This window comes from Diadema antillarum, unplaced genomic scaffold (genome assembly GCF_040938485.1).
Source record: "Diadema antillarum isolate AM-2024a unplaced genomic scaffold, OU_Dant_1.0 seq00000697_RagTag, whole genome shotgun sequence".
NCBI lineage: Eukaryota > Metazoa > Echinodermata > Echinoidea > Diadematoida > Diadematidae > Diadema > Diadema antillarum.
In genome coordinates, this window is record NW_027271602.1 from 1,372,203 (window position 1) to 1,394,777 (window position 22,575).

At 38.9% G+C, this 22,575-nt stretch overlaps 1 protein-coding gene across 1 annotated transcript in view; it reads left to right on the top strand.

Moving 5' to 3' along the window:
• LOC139737644 (cathepsin L-like) overlaps window positions 1–22,575 on the top strand; it is a 128,409-nt gene that overhangs the window by 27,327 nt on the left and 78,507 nt on the right. The window contains exons 2-3 of the mRNA XM_071648320.1: window positions 12,530–12,626; window positions 13,412–13,525. Coding sequence (XP_071504421.1) covers window positions 12,530–12,626; window positions 13,412–13,525 — 211 coding nt within the window. The remainder of the gene's footprint in view (window positions 1–12,529; window positions 12,627–13,411; window positions 13,526–22,575) is intronic.

Sequence of the window (22,575 nt, forward strand, 5' to 3'; positions counted from 1 at the left end):
ATGGTGCCGTAAGAGGTCACATGATAAGGTCAAAGGTCATTTGAGGTCATACGTTAAAGTTTACTTGCAAGACTCTTATCACACGTAACTCAGCACATGTTGCTACAATGGCAATCAAACTTGGGTGATGGTAGATGTCTCTTGGGAAGTTGAAGGTAACCACAAGGTCAAAGGTTACAGACGGGTCAACGAACTTTTAGGGCACATTTCGTTTATGGCTCATAACTTTTGATCCCTTTGTCCGTTTGTGACCAAACTTGGATGGAAGATGTCCCTTGGGCAGGTGAAGGTCGTCACAAGGTCAAAGGTCACAGACAGGGGTCAACAAACTTTTAGGGCCCAATGTTATGTTTTTAGGGCGCGTTTTGATTGTGGCTCATAACTTTTGATCCCTATGTCCGTTTGTGACCAAACTTGGACGGTAGATGTTCCTTGGGGATTTGAAGGTCATCACAGGGTCAAAGGTCACAGAAAGGGGTCAACGAATTTTTAGGGCCCAATGTTAAGTTTTTATGGCGCGTTTCGATTATGGCTCATTACTTTTGATCCCTTTGTCCGTTTGTGACCAAACTTGGATGGTAAATGTCCCTTAGGGTGTTGAAGGTCACCACAAGGTCAAAGGTCATAAGCAGGTCAATTAACTTCTGGGAGTTTAAAAAAAATATTAATTCCTTGTACGCGAATGGGCGAGATACAATTTGGCGATTGCCTTGTTTTTGTTGGGTTTGGTTTTTTGTTTTCTGGCCACTGTCCGATTAGCAAACCTTCGGAGTGTCAATCCTTTTGTTTTTGGATGAACGAACTTCCTTACCTCAGAACAACAAACTTTCAGAGTAACAACATATAGTCATTATTTTATTCGGGCATTGGGAATAATTCAGGAAAGAAATATAGAAGGGAGGAATCCGAAATGCGCATATTCCGTGTGCCTATACATGTTTGTTGATAATGCGGCTAAGGGCCTAATATTGTTTTATTTCTGTCGTTTCTCATACCTCTCGTTTGGTATACGATTTCTTTCGTTTTATATCACTTTATTTGTTCCGTTCATATTTTGAAATATTTAAAGGTAATTCTTTCAATTGTCTCGCACTGTGTACGTGCATTTTGGCGTAACGGCGATTTCCCGCTTTGCTGCAGTATTTCGAAGAGTGTTTGATCCCATCCGCTTCGGTGTGCTTTGTGTTATATCTTTCCTAATTTTATATGTAGTTGTCGAGGTTGTTGATACTTTGTCATTTATTTTCGTACAGGCAGGGGCGGATTCAGGAATTCTGAAGGGGGGGGCGCAACTAATATTTCTGGTGCCACTTTCGGGTTCCACTTCATTTTTTCTTTTCATTTCTTTTGTTTTTAACGATAAATAAAGGGGGCGTGCGCCTCTTGCGCCATCTCTGGATCTGCCACTGCTACGTGTTTATCTCGAGTGATGGTGATCAGATCGTGTTTCTAAATGTTTATAAGAAAAGGACAAAATTATCTGAGTGATGCCTGGTGATGGTGATGATAATTAACGATGCTGATGTAAAAGACGGCTTGCTGTGGATGCTGAGCGTACATGCCCTTCATTTATTTAATTTTTCCCTCTTTTACCTTCTTTCCCCTCCCAAGAATGATAAAAAAAAAAGAAAATACCTACACCTCACAACAAAAGGAACCACGTGTGAACTTAAATGTTCATTACTAGCAAAGAATAAGGGGAAAACACGAGTAACGGAAAATAATAGAAGCGAAGAGATTGTCTTCTTGTGTGTGCGGTCTCTTGGGATTGGAAAAACTTAACCCCACCCTCTTTCCTTGTGGAAATTTCCACAAAATCAGGTGCGTGCCAGACCCCAGGTGCCAGACGAAAGAATGCGCGCACTGGTGTAATATCGATCGAAGAACACGCTGGTGAGTTGAGTTGAGGAATCATTGCAAAGATTATGATTCTTTCCCCTTTCTTTAGGTGCATACATTGAACAATCGATTATTGTGTACTTGATCTAAGTACATTGTATTTATATGTTCCCTGAACTATAAAAAGGAATTGCTTAATCACTCAAAAATGCAATCACAGAAATATATGAAAGGTCTCATATGCCTAGACAAATTCACTGCGATGTCCTATGTGATGCAGCCACCACCCGATTAGACAGCAAAATCATGACAATCAATTTCATGCCCATCAAAACTGCCTATTACTTTTCATATGAATTTTGGTTATCATCAGTCGTTCGTGGATTTGTTTGTTTGCATGTTTTGTGTGTTTTTTTCCTCGATCCTGAAAGACGTAATAATTTATTCGCATCAAACGTAAACTGTTTACCGTAACTAAGCCAATGGCGCATTCGATCCATTCAACTTGCAGTAACCTCTAAGGCAGTAGCACATGGTGCACTCCTTTGAACCACATGTTTCGCATATCGGCACATCCAAACACAGCGAAACATTAGCGATCATCGCTATGGCAAACTTTCCGATTCCAGTCAGGGAAGAAGAAATCGTAACATGTACTTACGAAAATGATTATGTTTAAGATCAAATAAAATGAAGAAGCCTGAAAACAACGCATGCCTATATTATATAGTAAACAATATAATTGGCAACGCTCAACCAAGTTTTGCATTCGCTCACACAAAAGCTCTCTTGATAAAATGAAAGCATTCACCCTCCCCTGCTAGATAGTGGAAGTTTCCATTACTATCCCAGCAAGTTTTTGGAGTGTACATGAATGTTTTTAGGATGGAGTCAAAAGGGATCTAAGCTTTCGATCCTAGCAGAATCTTCGTCAGAAGCAAAATGGCAAACAGGTAGAGAAAGCAACCACATACATGTATAACGACTTCACACAAGAACAGTCAGGAACTGACAGGCAAGGGACATGGAATAAAGAAAACAAAAGGAGAGGGTAGGATGTCATGGGCAAGGAGCCCAACAGGTAAAGGGAGGGTGATTAGAGCAGGAGGGTGGACAGACAAAAGGCAGGAGAGGGCTAGTAATGGTCGTGAGGGCCAGGGGGCAACCATCGAAGGAAAAGGATGAATAGGGAGGCAACATCAAACAAGATAAGGAACAACAGAGATAAAGAAAGGAAAAGAGTGAAATAGCAACAGCAAGGGGGGGGGGGGGCTGAGCAAACAGCAAGCCCTACACAGGTACTGTACCAAGAGGAGGCAACAAAATGAAAGTGAGAGTAAATCAACAAATGCAATTAACCATATCCAAGTATGGTAATGGTAATAATAATACAGCAATAATGATATTGATTCAGGAAATTAGAATAATCATTAAAGCGCATAAGAAAAAAAGGGGGTACACAAAATCCATAGGAGGGAAAATGTATATGTTGCAAAGCAAGTATCAATAGGCATAATACATTTCAAAGAGCTGCTTCATAAGAAATCACCTTTGATTTATGATTTTACAAAAAGGAATTTTCATCGCTTACCTATTTCTTTTATTACTTTAATGTCATGATATTTCATGATGCTATGTGTTCTGTCTTTACATGGTAAGATAGTTGTTTGTTTTTTTCCATCCAGGGTCAAAGTAGAAAGTGATAGGAAGGAAATTGAAAGGATAGAATGAAACACCTGCTCAGCAGGCTCTTGATGTTACACAAAAGCAATACATCAGAATTGCAGTACTTACAGTTCTAAATAATTTATCAGTGGAAAAATGAGCAACGAAAATGGGATTTCAAGTTCAATAGAAACTATTAAGTTAGCATCGCAATCACAGACTTGGATCTGATGCAAACATATTGTCTAGCTTCTGGTTGAATTTCTTCAGAGACATAAATTTTGGTAGCAGTAAACCAGAGTGAACAAGCAAAAGGAAACAATTAAATGAAAAAAAAAAACACAATAAAATGCAGGTCTCTAGACCACATCCGTGCACAAGCGAGCAACACTATTCAGCCCCCATGTCAGTGTCACTCTCGTCTTGCAGGCCTACAACATGCATAGACTACTCGTTTCGTACTCGTCATCGCCAATGTCATGGTCGGTCACACAAAATAAATTGCATCATCATAAGAACTTGTATATCAACACCACTAGAATCATCATTATCGTCACTATCATTCCAGTCAATCTCATCCACCGCAAAACCCTCAAAATCCCTGTCATCATGGTTACTCTCACAAAACACATCTGCAAACGATTCAGACATCGCAGACGATTGCAGTAAACACATCTTGCACACAAAAATGAAATGGAGGTGGAAAACTATGATGAATACACAAAAACTATCGACGATGGCATTTTACCGTAGCAAAAAATACACAGAGTATCTTGCACCGGAAAAAAAAAATGGAGGTGGAAAACTACGATGAGGAAAACGAGGGTGAAAACCCGATGCGTGAAGACGAACGATGAAGACACTTTACGATAAAAATACTTACACAAAAACAAATGAGTGGGTACCATACAAAGTACAATGTTCTCGCACACACGAAGATAATGGACACATCGTTCAATCGAAAAACTCAAACATTCGAACAAAAACTCACTTCCAAATTGTTGCAAACGGGGTAATCACTGAACAAAAATTAGATAAAACACTCTCAGAAGTACGATTGTACTCTGAAAATAAAAGGATACAATGATACAAAAGCAAAAGAGAGAAAATGAGAGAAATGGACAGGAAATCTAGAGAACTTCGGCGAAGGAAGAGCTAGCTATTCGCAATTAGAGCTGCACACCCGTGGATAATCTACGCATCGTTCAATCGAAAAACTCAACAAACACTTGGAACAAAAACTCACCTCCAAATTGTTGCAACTTAACAAATAGGAGAAAAAAAAACATTCTCAGGAGTACGATTGTACTCTGATACAATGATACGAAAACAGAAGAGAGAAAATGAGAGAAATGGACGGGAAACCTAGAGAAATTCGCCGGAGAAAAGCTAGCGATTATTAACTCTGTACACTGCACTGTGTGTGAGTGATGTGTGAAAGGGTTGAGAGCATTGAAAGCGTCCACATGGTCGGGCACGCTCGAGGGAATTGCAGCCTTCGGGAAGCTTCGGAATAGCGTTCAGGAATTTCATTGAATTCGTCCAAAATCCGTCCGTGAAGTCTGGACGCAAAAAGCGTTGGAGATTTCGCCGACGGATTAGCAACGCTAAAAACGTTGGGACGAAATTTGGACGAACTTTCGTCGGGCATTTTCTATTGCACGTACTGTATAATAGGTCCTTGGTTTCACGAAGTCAAACTTAATTTAAGATTGACTAAAAGTCATGGTATGCCACTTGTTTCCCTGTTCACTTTCATTAGCCTAATCACCATGCACTTCAGAATGTCATTAATGTTTACAGAATAAATCCATTGTTATTTATTTTATCCTGTATTATCAATGGCTACATGATCAGTCCGGGAAACCCGCTCATGAGGCCCGCTCTCCTTCACGAGCACCCCTCCGCCTCATGAGGCTCTCGGCAGACCTCATGAAGCCCCCGGGGAGAGCGACTCATGAGGCTCCCTGTTCACTTTTCATTCATCTCACATCTGACATATAAATTGTCGCATTTTTGCACGGTGATTTTTTGTTACACACACTATATCTAAGATTGACTAAAAATTATGGTATGCTGTGTGTGTCTTAAATGTTGCTCAACTTTCTAATGAAAATGAAGATTTTGGAGACTTTTCTTCATGTAGCCATTGATAAAACAAGATGAAATAAATAACAATGGAATCATTCTGTAAACATTAATGATAATTTGAAGTGGATTGTGATTGGGCTAATGAAATTGAACAGGGAAACCAGTGGGATACCATAATTTTTAGTCAATCTTAGATTAAAGGCACATAGACCCGGTAGTTGCGGGGGCGCTGTTGGATGATAGTGCCGATCACCGTTAGCATTGATACGAAGATTAAGTTGAGCTGCCATCAGGAGTAAAGCGCATAGGTTTTGCTAGGTAACGTTGCCTTCATTGTCTTCTCTGCGCATTACACAGTCTGTAGTGATGCCAGGGTGAGTGCTTACGTGCTTCTTAGTATGACATCATAAATTAAGTTTGCTAAAGTTGTCATCCCCCTTAGCCGAATCATGAGCCGCACTGTGATCGGACCACTGACTACAGTGGATCGGACTTTTGTGGACTCATGGAAATGGGTCAAAGGGTAAGCCCTAAAGAGGAGTCAATAGCATAGGTCTCTGTAGGAAACTTGCGCCGTGCGCCCGCATACACTTTCGACTAAACCACCGGGTCTATGTGCCTTTAAGTTCGACTTCGTAAAACACCCTAGGAAGAAATTTCTTCCCAAGTCAAGATTTTTTCCTAAGTGGTATTCTGAAATTCTTCCTCAGTTTCTTCCTAAGTGTCTTCCTAAGTTTTTTCCTAAACTTAGGAAGAAACTTAGGAAGATATGCAAATGAGGATGAGATATGCAAATTTGTGACTTTGGAAGAAGTTGGTATTCTAGGGTGGTATTCTGAAATCCTTATATTTTATATTTCCCTTGCACAGCCCGTAATGAGGGTTATGTGAATGGAAGTGTGGAAAACTCCACACTGACATATTTGTTTGTTTGTTTTACCCACTTGCTGTAACTGTGCAGAAAGTGATACTGGAGGAAGAAGACGAAATAATATAAGGAATGGGAGTTTTGACACTAGTCTGCCCTCCGAAGGAAAAAAAAATTGTAATATGATAGCGTTGATTGTAGATTGCATTCGTTGGTTGTTGCGGTGGTTGGTACAGTGTATGTTGTAAATTATGGCGATGTACCTTGAGCAACCTTCCCCCCTAAAAAAGTTATAATTATTTGAATCTCCTTTTGTTACACTAGATTTGGTAATCAAAATTGATATCTGAATGTAAAAGTCCTAAATACATGCCTGGTAATACTTTCGTGACCTACAAGGTTTTGTAACCAACAATTTAAAAATAATATTTTTTATTATCAATGACAAGTTTAGATCTAACTCAGATTTTAACAGAGATACTCAGATAGTTTTTAGTTGTTAAACTAAAGATGAAATGTGTGCCATAGGCCTATGGTTTTTTGGGGGTTTTTTTGTGTTTTTTAAACACTTATAGACTATTACTAGTAGACTAATAGTCCCTGACTAGGTACCTTAGTACTCGACTTGATCATGTTGATGAACAGATACTAGTAATGAACTGCATGTCACAAAACAGATAATACGGAATGAAAATGGAAACAGCTCAATTCCACTTCCAAGCTTCCTGATTCCGTCGATCAGTGCTGTGCTACCAAGACCATGTACATAAATGTGGCTCAGACCGCTGAAATACGTAATGCATACAGTTGGCACTCGGGCAGGCCGCCAAGCGCGGCTGTGGTGGGGAGCTGTTGGGTATCCGTAGCTCAGCTCAGCTAGCTCAGCTCATCACTTGTGCATGCGCTTCTTAATTCTACACTCTTTCTCATTGACCAACCTGCGCAGCTAGGATGCGTACTAACATTACTGAGGAACGTCCTTAATGCAAAGTTGTTCATTTATTACTATGATGAAAGTCTGTTGTGTAATTTGTGTCATACCTATTATTGTTGAGTGACTGTGATCGTTTGTTTAGTGTAAGACACAACACTCATAGTCGCATATCAAGATCAAACACAAACCTTGAACAACTTTTTTATCAAGCAAGATACTGTGACAATGAATCTTGAGTAGTTAAATAGAATACGACACCAAACATACATTGTACAAACACAACATGTACAATACATTCATTGTTTCCCCGGCATGTAATGCCAGAGGATACTTTGGATTCAGCAGCGTTACGCCGCAGCCACCGCGTCACATTCTTGTGTGCACTCTAGCGGCCACAAACCTTGACGGATTTCTTTGAAATTTTGTATGGAGGTTCAAATTGGTAATATCTCCACACCTATAACTTTAGGTTATGCTGCCCCTAGTGTTCCGTCTTTTATAGGGTAAAATGCCATATTTTTGTGCATAGTTTTTGTGCTCTAGAGGTCACCTTTTTTAACGGATTTTGTTCAAATTTGGTATGAAGATTTATCATGATGTAATCTACAAGCCTATAGATATAGGATGTGCTCCCCCAGTGTTCCATCTTTTATAGGGTCAAAGGTCATATCATTGGTGGATGGTTTGTGTGCGCTCTATAGGCTGCATTTCTCAACAGATTTTGTTCAAATTTGGTATGAAGGTCTACCATGATGTGAGCTATAAGTTGAAAGATTTTGGTTGTGCCGCCCCCAGTGTTCCGTCTTTTATAGGGTCAAAGGTCATATTGTTGATGGATGGTTTGTGTGCGCTCTATAGGCTACATTTCTTGATAGATTTTGTTCAAATTGGTATGGAGGTTTATCATGATGTACTCTACAAGCCTGTAGATTTTGGATGTGCTGCCCCCAGTGTTCCATCTTTTATAGGGTCAAAGGTCATGTTGTAAGTGGATGGTTTGTGTGCACTCTATAGGCTACTTTCCTCGATGGATTTTGTTCAAATTTTGTATAAAGGTCTACCATGATATAATCTACAAGCCTATAGATTTTGGATTTGCTGTCCCCAGTGTTCCTTCTTGAATAAGGTCAAAGGTTTTTATGCAAATAGAGAAATAATGACCAATAAAGTAACTTGTGGGACATACCAATTTTGGCACGTCCCTCATTTGCATTTTGATTAGTTGAGAAACCCTAATTTGTAGTCATTATAACTTGCCATTCAGACTTTGTGGTTCCACTAGTGTTGGGCTAGAAAAGTGGAAAACTTTAAAAGTGTATCTGTACACAGAAATTTAGTTTTCTGACATTGTAGGCTATTGTATTGGTAGTATCCCTATGAAATATAAGAGTGCAATGTTACTCACATACAGAGATATAGCAATAAAGCAGGGCTGCACACTGGCGTGGTCCGACAGTCCCAGACTGGTAAAAGTCACTGTCGGGCCAGTAACTTTTCAGGAATTGCCAAAGGTACTGGTCCGACATGACCGGTAAAAAATAGCATTGGCGGGGTCAGTAGAAAGAAAAAGAGCAGCCCCGATCAGAGAGAAATAGAATGCAATCGCATCGTTAACTATGTGGAACTTGCGCATTATAAGTACCCTGTATTATTATTATTATTATTATTATTATTATTCATTAAGTTTTATGCAAGCTTTCGTTTATGTGTACCAGTGCAGCTTGTACCATGATAGTTTTGGTCATTAGCAGCCCACAAGATGGTTGCTATTCGCGCTCGCTTCATTCATCATTCAGGTATTTGCACTCGCTTCATCATTCATAGCCCCATGCATTGGCGATATGCATATGTAATGCACTTGTCAATTGTAGTCCCGGCCCATGGTTACCCGGGGATGGCCGGGACTTGCAACCAAGTTGGGCGGGGATTTCAGCATTTTTTTCGCCCGGGTGGGTCGGGAATAGACCGGGCTTTGTAGGGGGAAATTCACTTAATTTGCCCCGGTGGGCCGGGGATGTACCGGGGTGTTGTGGGGGGAAATTCAATTATTTTGCCTGGGTGGGTCGGGAATGGGCTGGGCTTTGTCGGGGGAGATTCACTTATTTTGCCCCGGTGGGTGGGGAATAAACCGGGGCTTGTCGGGGGAAATTCGCTCCAACCAAATGGCAGGCATTTGGGGCAGGAATTTGGCCGGGATTGAGCCAGATTTTGCTTGAGAGTTGACCATGACTTGTACCATTTCCAGTACGGTAATGTGACCATAAATTATTTCGCTTGACTAGCAATTCCCAGCTATTGAGGACTCGGTAACATTGCCCCAAAGTCGCGTAAACGCATTCAATTTATCACGTAAGAAAATAGAGCCTAGCGTGAAACATGCGCGATTGAATTTCATGAATTTTTCTGACGTGGAACCTTCGATCGTATTGTCCGCGGATGTGCGCCGCTTTACGCGATTCCATGCGGGCTCGGTCACACTGCCCAAAAGTTGCGTAATCAATCGCATAAATCACGTAAGAAAATTGGTTTTGCGTGCTTATCCGTCGAGAATTTGACCATTTTCGCTGATTTACGCAATGAAAAATCACCGATGAATTGCGCAAGAACTACGGAAAGATCACGCAAGAACTACAGAAAAATCACGCATAGCGCCACAATCATACGTGAGTTGTTAGTGATACATTAGTGTATCAGTAAAATACATGCGCTTTTTGCGTGCTGTTAGAGATACATAGGCCTACGCCCAGTGTACGAGGTGTTACAAGCGTGAAACATGCGTCATTATTTATGTCTGCTAATCGTCAGTGGAGAGTCGTTGGTGAACGCGATAGCGGCAACATTTTTGCGAACAATCGCTGATATTCCACGCATTGTTCGCGTAAGAACCACGCAAACTGTGCAAAAATTACGTAAAACAGCGCAATAACGCATAAACTTTTACGCGAAGCCGAGTTTTGAGCTCCCCAAAACCCGGAATTACGTAAAGCGCCGATCCGGCGCACATCGGCTGACAACTACGAAGGTTCCACGTTGTAGACCCCAGACAAACTCATGAAATGCGCACTGGATTGCGCATGTATCGCGTAAATAAGGCTCAAATTTCTTACGTGATTCATGCGTTTACGTGACTTTTGGGCAGTGTGACAGGTCCTCAAAGGCCAGGTTTTTGAGCAGCTAAAAATTCGGCTTCGCGTAAAAGTTTAGGCAGTATTGCGCAGTTTTACGTAATTTTTGTGTAGTTTGCGTTGTTCTTACACGAAAAACGCGTGAAATATGCGTGGAATATCAGTGATCGTTTGCCAAAATGTTGCCACTGTCACGTTCATGTGCAAATCATGCGCGATTCATACGCAATTGTGATAAAGCGCAGATTAATGATGCGTGATTTTCCGTGGACCTCAGTCGTCACGCACAACCACGAATTCGCCCTATATGGGGCCTTTGCGTGCCTATGCGCTGAAAGTGTGTGGTTTAGTGATTTTTGAGTGATATTTCCGTAGTTCTTGCGCAATTCATCGGTGATTTTCATCGCGTAAATCAGCGAAAATTCTCAACGGACAAGCACGCACAACCAAATTTCTTGCGTGATTCATGCAAACTTACGCAACTTTTGGGCAGTGTGACCGGGCCTTGAGGGTCGGGACTTGGCCGGGGATTTCTATGCAAATATACCCGGCTTGTCGGGGACTTGGCCGGGGATTTCTGCACAAATATTGCCCGGACTGTCGGGGAATTGGCCGGGGATTTCAACTTCAATTTTGCCCGGTCTGCCGGGGACTTGGTGGGGGATTTCCGTGAAAATTTTGCCCGACCGGTCGGAGACTTGGCCGGGACTTGGCCGGGTGGTGTAACATCCCAAAATTGCAAGTGCGATGCAAGTCCCGGCCATCCCCGGGTACCCAGGGGCCGGGACTACAATTGACAAGTGCATAATTCCACGACCTCCGTTCGTTCGTTTGTTTGTTTGCGGTCATGCCAGCGAAGGAGTATCGAAGCGCATGCACGCATTTTGTACTCTGTGGTCATGACTTTGAAACACAAGATCCAACCCCGGCTTTGCAGCAGTTGTCATGTTAATTTACTTGTGCCGATGTTTAGAGAAAGTAAAAACACATTTACCAGTGTTGAATAGATCTAATTTCATTCATTTTCATTTTGCACATTTCACAAAAGCGCAAAAAGGATCATGACTGCATATTTGAAAGGTACGTCACGACACAGCCAAATTCATGATCAATTTTGCACCTATTTCTACCTCAAATATCAGCGGGATTGCGATTTCATAAATTATTTTGACTGAAACCTTTTGTGATCCACGCGCCGGAAGGGGTTGAAAAAGGCATTCTTACTTTTTAATTAAAGAATGCATTTTCAACCCCTTCTGGCGTGGGCGTCGTAAAAGATTACAGCCAAAATAATTCATGAAATCATCGATATTCCGCTGAGCACCAAGAGCGCGAAATACGCAAGTTGCTCTACTTGCGCCAATGTTTAGAAAAAGTAACAAACACATGTACAATTTGATTTTGCTCAGTATCATTTTTACACTGTAATTCACACACAAAAAAGGTCAATTCTCTTGGAATGATTCTATAGATGAGATAGGTGTACACAGTGTCCTCGCCAAAAAATGAAGTACGCTGGCGGAAAAGTGCCGTCAGGTAGTTTGAAATATTTACGCGTGGTGGCTCAAACTGAACACGTGGTCGGGGGAAGAAATGGCGCTTACACACCGACATGTGCGTGTGCGAGAAGCATGCAAAAAAAGGGACAAAATTGGTGCGACACTGCACTGTCTACGCTGCGTTATAACGTTACAACTTCGTAGCTTTAGTTACTTTAGTTGGTGTCCCATTTTATTATGCCTTTCTGGGTTTCTCTTTAGCACCATGACTGCTGTGGCAAATTTTTTGACAGTTTAAAAATCTGACACGGCATCCATGGCAATCACAGCCTGTCATGTTTGCCCTTCCCGTCCCCCCGCATTGTCTCACATCCATCCCGTTCATGTCCACGGTGGCCTGAAACGTGACTGCTGTTGCCGCGGGGAACATGGTGTAAACGTAGCATTATACAGGCCTATCACAATCACAAATTTTCATCAACTGTTTCTTTTTATGATGCTCTTACAGGAAAACCCCAATCAACAGCAGTTGCGATATCAAGAACTGTTTGATGACTTCATCCAGAAGTATGGCAGGGCGTACAGGAAAGATAATAATGCAAAAGGTAAAACAAGCAATTCTGTTTTTTTGTTTTGCCAGTCTTATGGAATTCAAAGCAAGTAAAATATAAGATAATTATGTTGGTAATGAGTGTTGTAAAAAAAAAAAGAGACAACCAGATATTGTTTCCTATGTTAGAGAGATGGTATAATAATGGTGGAGACAAGGATTGGTCTTTAAACCTTTTGTGAGATTCCAAGAAACCACTTATACTGTACTATTCTTAAAGGACTCCAAAGTTTATTTGATGGAAATTGGTTTGGAATGGCTGAAACATTCAAAAACACAGTAAAACAAAGCGATTGTAATAAAAGGTGCGTCCCACCTTTTATTAGGATCACTCTTTTTGGATATCTCAGCCATTCTAAAACCAATTTTCATCAAATATTGAATTCCTCTTGAAATTATACTCTCTGTCATATTTTATAAGAGGTGTCTCATCATCTCACCGAAAAATGACAGAAACCTGAAGTTAGGTCTCAACCAAAACTATACTATCCTTTTATGCTTCCACTCTAGACATCAATGTGCTTTAAACTTCTTTTTCAATGATGCCTGCCTCAAATTTTGTTATGCTATAAGAATATGTACAAAGGGAAGAAAAACAAGCAACAACCGGGATGCCTTAACATGTTCATTTTCATATGCCCCGACCCCATAGACTGCCAAAGAAAGTTTCACAGTCAATGTGTCTATAAGCAAGTGACAATTTATCAGTGTGTGCCCATTAACCTGTTTTCCATGCTTTTCATTTTTCCTCTTGCTGCATCATTTATGTAAACACTGTAGAATACAACTATCGCTTCTCCGTGTTTCTCCAAAACATGGGTACTGCAGAGATGCTAAACCACTTGGAGCAATCCACAGCCAAGTATGGGCCTACGAAGTTTGCTGATCTGACCAGTAGGTATTAGTATATCATCAAGAATCCTTCATCAGACATAAACTGAAGTGCATCAGACTTACTTTTCATATAATAATAATAATAATAGTGGCTACTTGTATAGCGCACAGGTCCACTTTTCAGCGCTCATGGCGCTTCAAAAATGAAAAGATATATATTTACATGCATATACATATTCAAACATTTCAACAAATAAGAAAAGGGTAAACAAAAACAAATATATACCAAATAAAGAATACAACATATACCAATTAAAAATACAATATTGATCCAATATTAATGACATACAGCAATTACAGTCCTCAGTATGAAAGGAACAGATAAGTTTTAAGTTTGGATTTGAATGACTCTGTAGATGACAGTTCCCTTAACTGAAGAGGTAACTGATTCCACATGTGTTGTTTACACAGGCTTTGGTCTTTGTTTGAAATACACTAGCAACAAGACTTCCTTATGTCCCCCCCCCCCCCCCCTTCCCAGGCGTGATTTTTTTTTTTCCATAACCCTAACACGTCGAAATTGCTAATTGTGTCAAATGAGCAAAGACTATCAGTGTACTAGATGGTTTTTGTACGCATACGCGTGGATTTTGTGTGGACATGCACACAGTACGTTGGCACGGTCATCAGTTTTCACAGAATCGGATTCAAAGTGGATGACTCTTACTGAAATTAAAATATTGTTTATTGGGTCTTGGGTAATGTGGATACACTACTGGGTTAGTTTGGGTTAATCCTTCTTCAACTTCACGATGACTGTTTCATCAACGAAGTTCATAGGATTGGCAATTGACAATAAACTTTCGTGAAAGACACATATTGATAGCATTGAATACAATATCTTGCAACATTGTGTAATGAATAAAGTTCAGTTGTATTTTCCCACAACCACCCTCCTTATATTTTAGGCAACTTTGATTCTGTCTTATCTTAAAGGACAAGTTCACCTTCATAAACATAAGGATTGAGAAAATGCAACAATATTAGTAGAACACATCAGTGAAAGTTTGAGGAAAATTGGACAATCGATGCAAAAGTTATGAATTTTTTAAATTTTTGTGTTGGAACCGCTGGATGAGGAGACTACTACAGCCTGTGAGTCATATGCGTACAACAGTATAAAGAAAATGCACAAGAAAATTCAACATATTTTCACTTTTTTCGCATAATAAAAGAGCACTTGACTTGCCTCTTTCTATAAAGGCAGGGGGAATAATATTACCCATAACATTTGTCGGTAACGAGTCAGGGGAATGTGTACTTTTTTCAAAAGATGGAATTTTGTGAAATTCTCTTTATATTTTCCTTATATTGTTGTACGCATGTGACATCTAAGTTATTCATACACTGCAGTAGTCTTCTCATCCAGCGGGTACTGCACAAAAACTTCAAAAATTCATAACTTTTGAACGGATTGTCTGATTTTCCTCAAACTTTCAATGATGTGTTCTACTAATATTGCTACATTCTCTCAATCCTTATGTTTATGAAGGTGAACTTGTCCTTTAATTACGGTATCATACCTAGGGGAAACACTCATTCAATGTATCTTGATAGACTGTTATGTCTCTAAAAACAAGGCCTTCGTATAATTATGCCTCCACCAACGAAGTGGCCGGAGGCATTATGTTTTCGGGTCGTCCGTCCGTCCGTTCATCCGTCCGTCCGTCTGTCCGTCCGTACGTACGTCCGTCCCGTTTGGTTTTTGTCGATATCTCAAGAACCGTGTGGTGGTTTTACATCAAACTTGGTATGAGGGTATATCCTGGGGGGATAATACTTTGTTTGGATTTTAGGGTCACGGGGTCAAAGGTCAAAGGTCACAGATTATTTTGTGAAAAAAAGGTTGAAAATTCATGTTTTTCTCCATATCTCGCAAATGGTTCAAGGTATCTTCATGGAACTTAGTATATATGCTTGTTCCAATGGGCTGTGATTATCTAGGGAAGTTAGGGGTCATAGTTCAAAGGTCAGGGGTCAAAGGTCAAGGTCAACTCCTCAAAATATCACTACTTTTTTTTTGCACTTTTTCCTCCATATCTCAAAAGTAACTCAAGGTGTCATCATGAAACTTACATATTTATGCATGTTCAACCTAACAGTGATTCTCTTTGGAACTGTGAGGTCAAAGGTCAAAGGCCAGGTTTAGATAATGCTATTTTCCCATTTGATACTGAAATTATACTTTTTCTCAATACCTTGAAAATTACTCAATGCATAAACTTATAAAAGGGTCAAAAGTCAAGTAAAAATCATCAGTTCCCCAAGTACCTGCACTCTGACATTTTAATCATTCATCCAATTGAACCTAGTTATAGGAAAGTGAACATTCAGCACATTTGTGTCAAACCTGTCATTTTGATATTTTGCCAATTGTGTGAAAGTGTCATCACACATTGTCAAGACATTGTACTATAGACCTATTAGGAGAACCATGCATTATGGCAGAGGCATATCAGTCGCCGTAGCGATATATCTAGCAGGGAATAATTTCCAAACTCAAATTTGATTAGCGATTTCAGCTAGTGAAAAATATCTTCAATGATATCCTGTACACTTCTATGTAAGAAAACTGCTACACAAAAGTTAGTTTGCATAGCAGTGGTGTAAAAATGCATAGCAAATTGCGATGCGATACCAGGAAAATTATTCCCTGTTTAGTTTGCGATGTACCTTAGAGATCTCATGCTGACGTTTTGTTTCTTAAAGGACAAGTTCACCTTCATAAACATAAGGATTGAGAGAATGTAGCAATATTAGTAGAACACATCATTGAAAGTTTGAGGGAAATCGGACAATCCGTTCAAAAGTTATGAATTTTTGAAGTTTTTGTGCAGTAACCGCTGGATGAGAAGACTACTGCAGTGCGTGAATAACTTAGATGTCACATGCGTACAACAATATAAGGAAAATATAAAGAGAATTTCACAAAATTTCATTTTTTGGAAAAAGTACGCATTCCCCCGACTCGTTACCGACAAATGTTATGGGTAATATTATTCCCCCTGCCTTTAGAAAGAGGCAAGTCAAGTGCTCTATTATTATGCGAAAAAAAGTGAAAATATGTTGAATTTTCTTTACTTTTTCTTTATACTGTTGTACGCATATGACTCATAAGCTGTAGTAGTCTCCTCATCCAGCCGTTCCAACACAAAAATTTCAAAAATTCATAACTTTTGCATCGATTGTTCAATTTTCCTCAAACTTTCACTGATGTGTTCTATTAATATTGTTGCATTCTCTCAATCCTTATGTTTATGAAGGTGAACTTGTCCTTTAAGAATAAGATTTTAAAATTGACTGCTCTTTATCATTATCATCTTTGTCAACTCATGTACAAATTCAGTAACAATTTATTATCTCCCACTTTCAGTGGCACGTTTGTGAAAAACAACTCTTTCCACAGCTATACCCAACTCGTCATTCTAATGAATTTTATTTGCCTTTAACCAGGACTATATTTACTCATACCACATTTACTGTTGTTGGACCAAACTTTTGGAATAGCCTGAGTAATAATTTGAAAATGGCCCCGAGTTTGAATCGTTTCAAAATTAAGTTAAAGAATCTTTTTTTTTTTTTTTAGATATTTACTTCATTTGAACTTCATCATTAAATATGATTCTTTTTTAAATATATATATTCATATTAAAAAAGAACAAATTTCTGCTGATTTCTCAATGATTGTTGAAGTACCGGAACATTTGATTTGAATATTCCTTCAACATTATGCGTATAGATATCTTAGTGGCTCCTTTCATCCATCACTTTTTGTCTTCACTATCATCATTGTTTTATTTTATTTTTTCAAACAATGTTATCAGGTCTTCTTCTTCTCTCTCTCTCTCTCTCTCTCTCTCTCTCTTTCCTATTCTATTTTCTGCATGACAGTGACTTAGTGTTGGGATTTGTCTGGGTGTTTGTTTAGGGCTTCATGTACAAAAATAGAAGATCAATGTTATATGTTTAATAATGATTCACAATATTTATATAGCGCATTATCACATGAAATGTCTCTGAGCGCTAATAGTAGTTATAATAAGCGCTAATAATAATAATCGTTATTATGATTGTTTTACTAAGGTACTGTATGTTTGGGAGGAATGCACCCTAAAAGCATTGCCTTTTTTAGCATTCCTCCCCATCTCCTGCATTTTCTAAACTTTAGAATGTTCTTTGTGGTTTTTCTTTTTCATCATATCAGTGGCATATCCATAAATTTCATTTGTCATATTTTGTAATGTTGACATATGCATGTACATATACTTGTATCTTAACATTAAAAATGAAATGTATTTACAAGTTTTGTTGTAGATGGAAAAAAAATAAATGAATGAATGAATGACTGCTTCGGCCTTGTATACTAAATATCAGATTATAAAAATGATTCAGAAAGGCATACTGTGGGCTCCTTTTTAGTTGAAGTCTGTGTAGATTAAGATCTTCACATGATTATATTGATTATTTTCATGCACTAGCATCATAGATACAGAAAGAATCCAGATGTTATCTCAATATACATACATTTATGTATTTTGTCTGGAATATTGATGTACTAATCTATTCGTTTTTTCATTCATTCATGGTTTACTGTCGATTGTATGCCACTGGGCTACTATAGAAACGATATTTTCGCGGCATGAAATTTTTGTGAGTTGCCTCTAATATTCAGTGTGTATAGTGTAGACAAGAACTTTCACGTGCGTTTTAGATTTGCAAATCTTAGCTTTTGCAAAATTCACAAAATTAAAATGCACACGAACACTCCTCGTTTTACAGTATATGAAATACAGTATGACAAACAGGCCTATATTTCAAACAAACAATTGCCAATATGCAATGATATTACATTCACAGTGCATAAAAAGCAAATGAATGATGTATTAGTCCAAATCCTCAGAGAGAGAGAGAGAGATGGGGGAGGGAAGAGAAAGGGGAGAGTAATCATCAATTTTGATTGATAAAATGTCTGTATTATAGATTAATTTAATTAGCTTTATAGAGGTATTTTGAATCGGCATTAAAACAAAAAATCTAATTATGTGCTGTTTAAATCAAATGGCAATTCATTCTCCCAGTCCATGATTGTACAAAATTGGTTTCGTATTGTTTAAATTGATTTATTATTCAAACATGATGTTTACTTTATCATTGCCAGCCATATGTCTTCTTCGATCATCATGTACCACCACCACTACCAAAACTAATATCAACAATCATCACTACAATTATTGTCCCCGCCGAACGAGTTCGAGCAGGGGACTATGAAACGGGCTCCGTACGTGTGTGTTTCCGTGTGTCCGTCCGTCTGTCTGTCCGTCCGTCCGTCTGTCTGTCTGTCTGTGCGTCCGTGTGTGATCAAAATGTTTAATTTGCTACTTCTCTGTCATTTATGAGCCAATTTTGATTCTGTTTGCTTTATATGATAGCACTACATGGGAGCTTTGAAAGTTCTACACAGAATTTCAGTTGTGACCTTTGACCTTGACCTTTGACCTATATTGTACATTTTGCTTCAAAATGCTACTCCTTCGCCATTTCTAACCCGATTTCGATTCCGTTTGCTTTATGTGATGGCACTAGGTGAGGGCTTCAAAACTTCTACACAGAATTTTGACCTTTGACTTCTTTGACCTTTGACCTTGATTTTTGACCTATATTGTACATTGGCAAATGCTACTCCTTCGCCATTTCTAACCCGATTTCGATTCCGTTTGCTTTATGTGATGGCACTAGGTGAGGGCTTCGAAACTTCTACACAGAATTTTGACCTTTGACTTCTTGACCTTTGACCTTGATTTTTGACCTATATTGTACATTGGCTACAAAATGCTACTCCTTCGCCATTTCTAACCCGATTTCGATTCCGTTTGCTTTATGTGATGGCACTAGGTGAGGGCTTCAAAACTTCTACACAGAATTTTGACCTTTGACTTCTTTGACCTTTGACCTTGATTTTTGACCTATATTGTACATTGGCTACAAAATGCTACTCCTTTGCCATTTCTAACCCAATTTCATTTCCGTTTGCTTTATGTGATGGCACTACAGTCTGTAGGTGGGGGCTTCAAAACTTCTACACAGAATTTTGACCTTTGACTTCTTTGACCTTTGACCTTGATTTTTGACCTATATTGTACATTGGCTACAAAACGCTACTCCTTCGCCATTTCTTACCCGATTTCGATTCCATTTGCTTTTTGTGATGGCACTAGGTGAGGGCTTCAAAACTTTACACAGAATTTTGACCTTTGACTTCTTTGACCTTTGACCTTGATTTTTTACCTATATTGTACATTGGCTACAAAATGCTACTCCTTCGCCATTTCTAACCCGATTTCGATTCCGTTTGCTTTTTGTGATGGCACTAGGTGAGGGCTTCAAAACTTCTAAACGGAATTTTGACCTTTGACTTCTTTGACCTTTGACCTTGATTTTTTACCGATATTGTACATTTTGCTACTAAATGCTACTTCCGGCGGGGACATATTTTACGCATCGCGTAATTTCTACTTTTCCTTGTTATTTCTATTACATTACCATGCATGACCGTAAAAATCATTACTATCATTTCACCACCATCATCTTATCGTCATTACCATAATTATAATTTGTATCATATAACAAGTGATCTATCCTCTTATCACCACCACTATCAATACTTTCTTCATATTACTAGTCCATCAACAACAACTTCACAAAATATCTTACTTTTTTTTTTTCTTCATCATCATCGTCATCATCAGTCTAAATAAGATTTGCGTCTTTTAACCCGTTGAGGACGAGTCCCGAGTATACTCGGGCAAGCGTCTATGGGAAATGTGTGTTGTAGCAAAATCAAACCGTCCTCAACGGGTTAATATATTCCTACTCGATCCCTCCCTTCAATGCCCACATTGACTCTTACCCTTAGAGTAAGTCAATGCAATAAAATGAAGAAGAGAAACAATTGAATATTTAGACATTGACTTCTTTTGGGTTTTTTGTCCCCGCCGAAAGAGTTCGAGCAGGGGACTATGCAACGGGCTCCGTACGTGTTTGTGTCCATGTGTCCGTCCGTTCCGTCTGTCTGTGTGTCCGTGTGTGATCAAAATGTTCAATTTGCTACTTCTCTGTCTTTTATGAGCCAATTTTGATTCTGTTTGCTTTATATGATAGCACTACATGGGAGCTTTGAAACTTGTACACAGAATTTCAATCGTGACCTTTGACCGTGACCTTTGACCTATATTGTACATTTTCCTTCAAAATGCTACTCCTTCGCCATTTCTAACCCGATTTCGATTCCGTTTGCTTTATGTGATGGCACCTAGGTGAGGGCTTCAAAACTTCTACACAGAATTTTGACCTTTGACTTCTTTGACCTTTGACCTTGATTTTTGACCTATATTGTACATTGGCTACAAAATGCTACTCCTTTGCCATTTCTAACCCAATTTCATTTCCGTTTGCTTTATGTGATGGCACTACAGTCTGTAAGTGGGGGCTTCAAAACTTCTACACAGAATTTTGACCTTTGACTTCTTTGACCTTTGACCTTGATTTTTGACCTATATTGTACATTTTGCTACAAAATTGCTACTCCTTCGCCATTTCTAACCTGATTTCGATTCCGTTTGCTTTATGTGATGGCACTAGGTGAGGGCTTCAAAACTTCTACACAGAATTTTGACCTTTGACTTCTTTGACCTTTGACCTTGATTTTTGACCTGTATTGTACATTGGCTACAAAATGCTACTCCTTCGCCATTTCTAACCCAATTTCACTTCCGTTTGCTTTATGTGATGGCACTAGGTGAGTGCTTCAAAACTTCTACACAGAATTTTGACCTTTGACTTCTTTGACCTTTGACCTTGATTTTTGACCTGTATTGTACATTTTGCTACAAAATGCTACTCCTTCGCCATTTCTAAACCAATTTCACTTCCGTTTGCTTTATGTGATGCCACTAGGTGAGGGCTTCAAACTTCTACACAGAATTTTGACCTTTGACTTCTTTGACCTTTGACCTTGATTTTTGACCTATATTGTACATGGGCTACAAAATGCTACTCCGCCATTTCTAACCCGATTTTGATTCCGTTTTCTTTATGTGATGGCACTAGGTGAGGGCTTCAAAACTTCTACACAGAATTTTGACGTGTTTGACCTTTGACCTTGATTTTTTACCTATATTGTACATTTTGCTACTAAATGCTACTTCCGGCGAGGACATATATTACGCACTGCGTAATTTCTACTTTTCCTTGTTTCTTTATTTGTAAGAACACTAACAGAAGCAGGGAATCAAGATGTTCAAACTTTCAAAACCATCCCCTGACCAGTCATGAAGTCTTTCAGTTGCACTTATCAAACATACCTATATCACAAGAAATAAACATAAGACACAAGAATTCCTGAACTAAGTTTTCAGGCACATGACATTAAAAAGAAAGAAACATGGAAATTAATTACGCTAACATTCTGGTAAGAAAATTAGACAAGTGTACCATGTTCATAAATTTTGTTCCATCCCTTTCTGCCAATGCATAACTGCTCATATGACTACTTTAGTAGTTTTAGTGCTATTTTTTTCACAACCAAATGTACATTTTCTGTGTGCGTCCTGATGCATCCCATAGGCTGTAGAAATTGACAGCAACTTTTGCTTGGCTGAGATACAACATCAAACATTGAAATAGAGGAATTTACAGGTCTGTAAACCTCATGGCCTGAATTCACGAAGGACATACAATTGAAACCATGGTTTTAATTCACGAAGGTGGTACAATTGAAACCATGGTTTAAACCATGGTCTTAATTGTACCACCTTGTGAATTCGGGCCCATATGATTAGAAGAGGGGAAGTCCACCCTAAAAGATAACTTGTTCTTAATTTAAAAAAAAAATAGACAAATAAGAAAAACATGATTGGTAAAAGTTTGAGGAAAAAGAAATAGGAAAGGTATCACTGTAAAATTTTCAACAAATTATGATTATTCAAGAAAATCAGAAAAGACGTTTTCAGCGACCTCCTATACATCAGAATAGAAAAGAAAGTATACAAAAT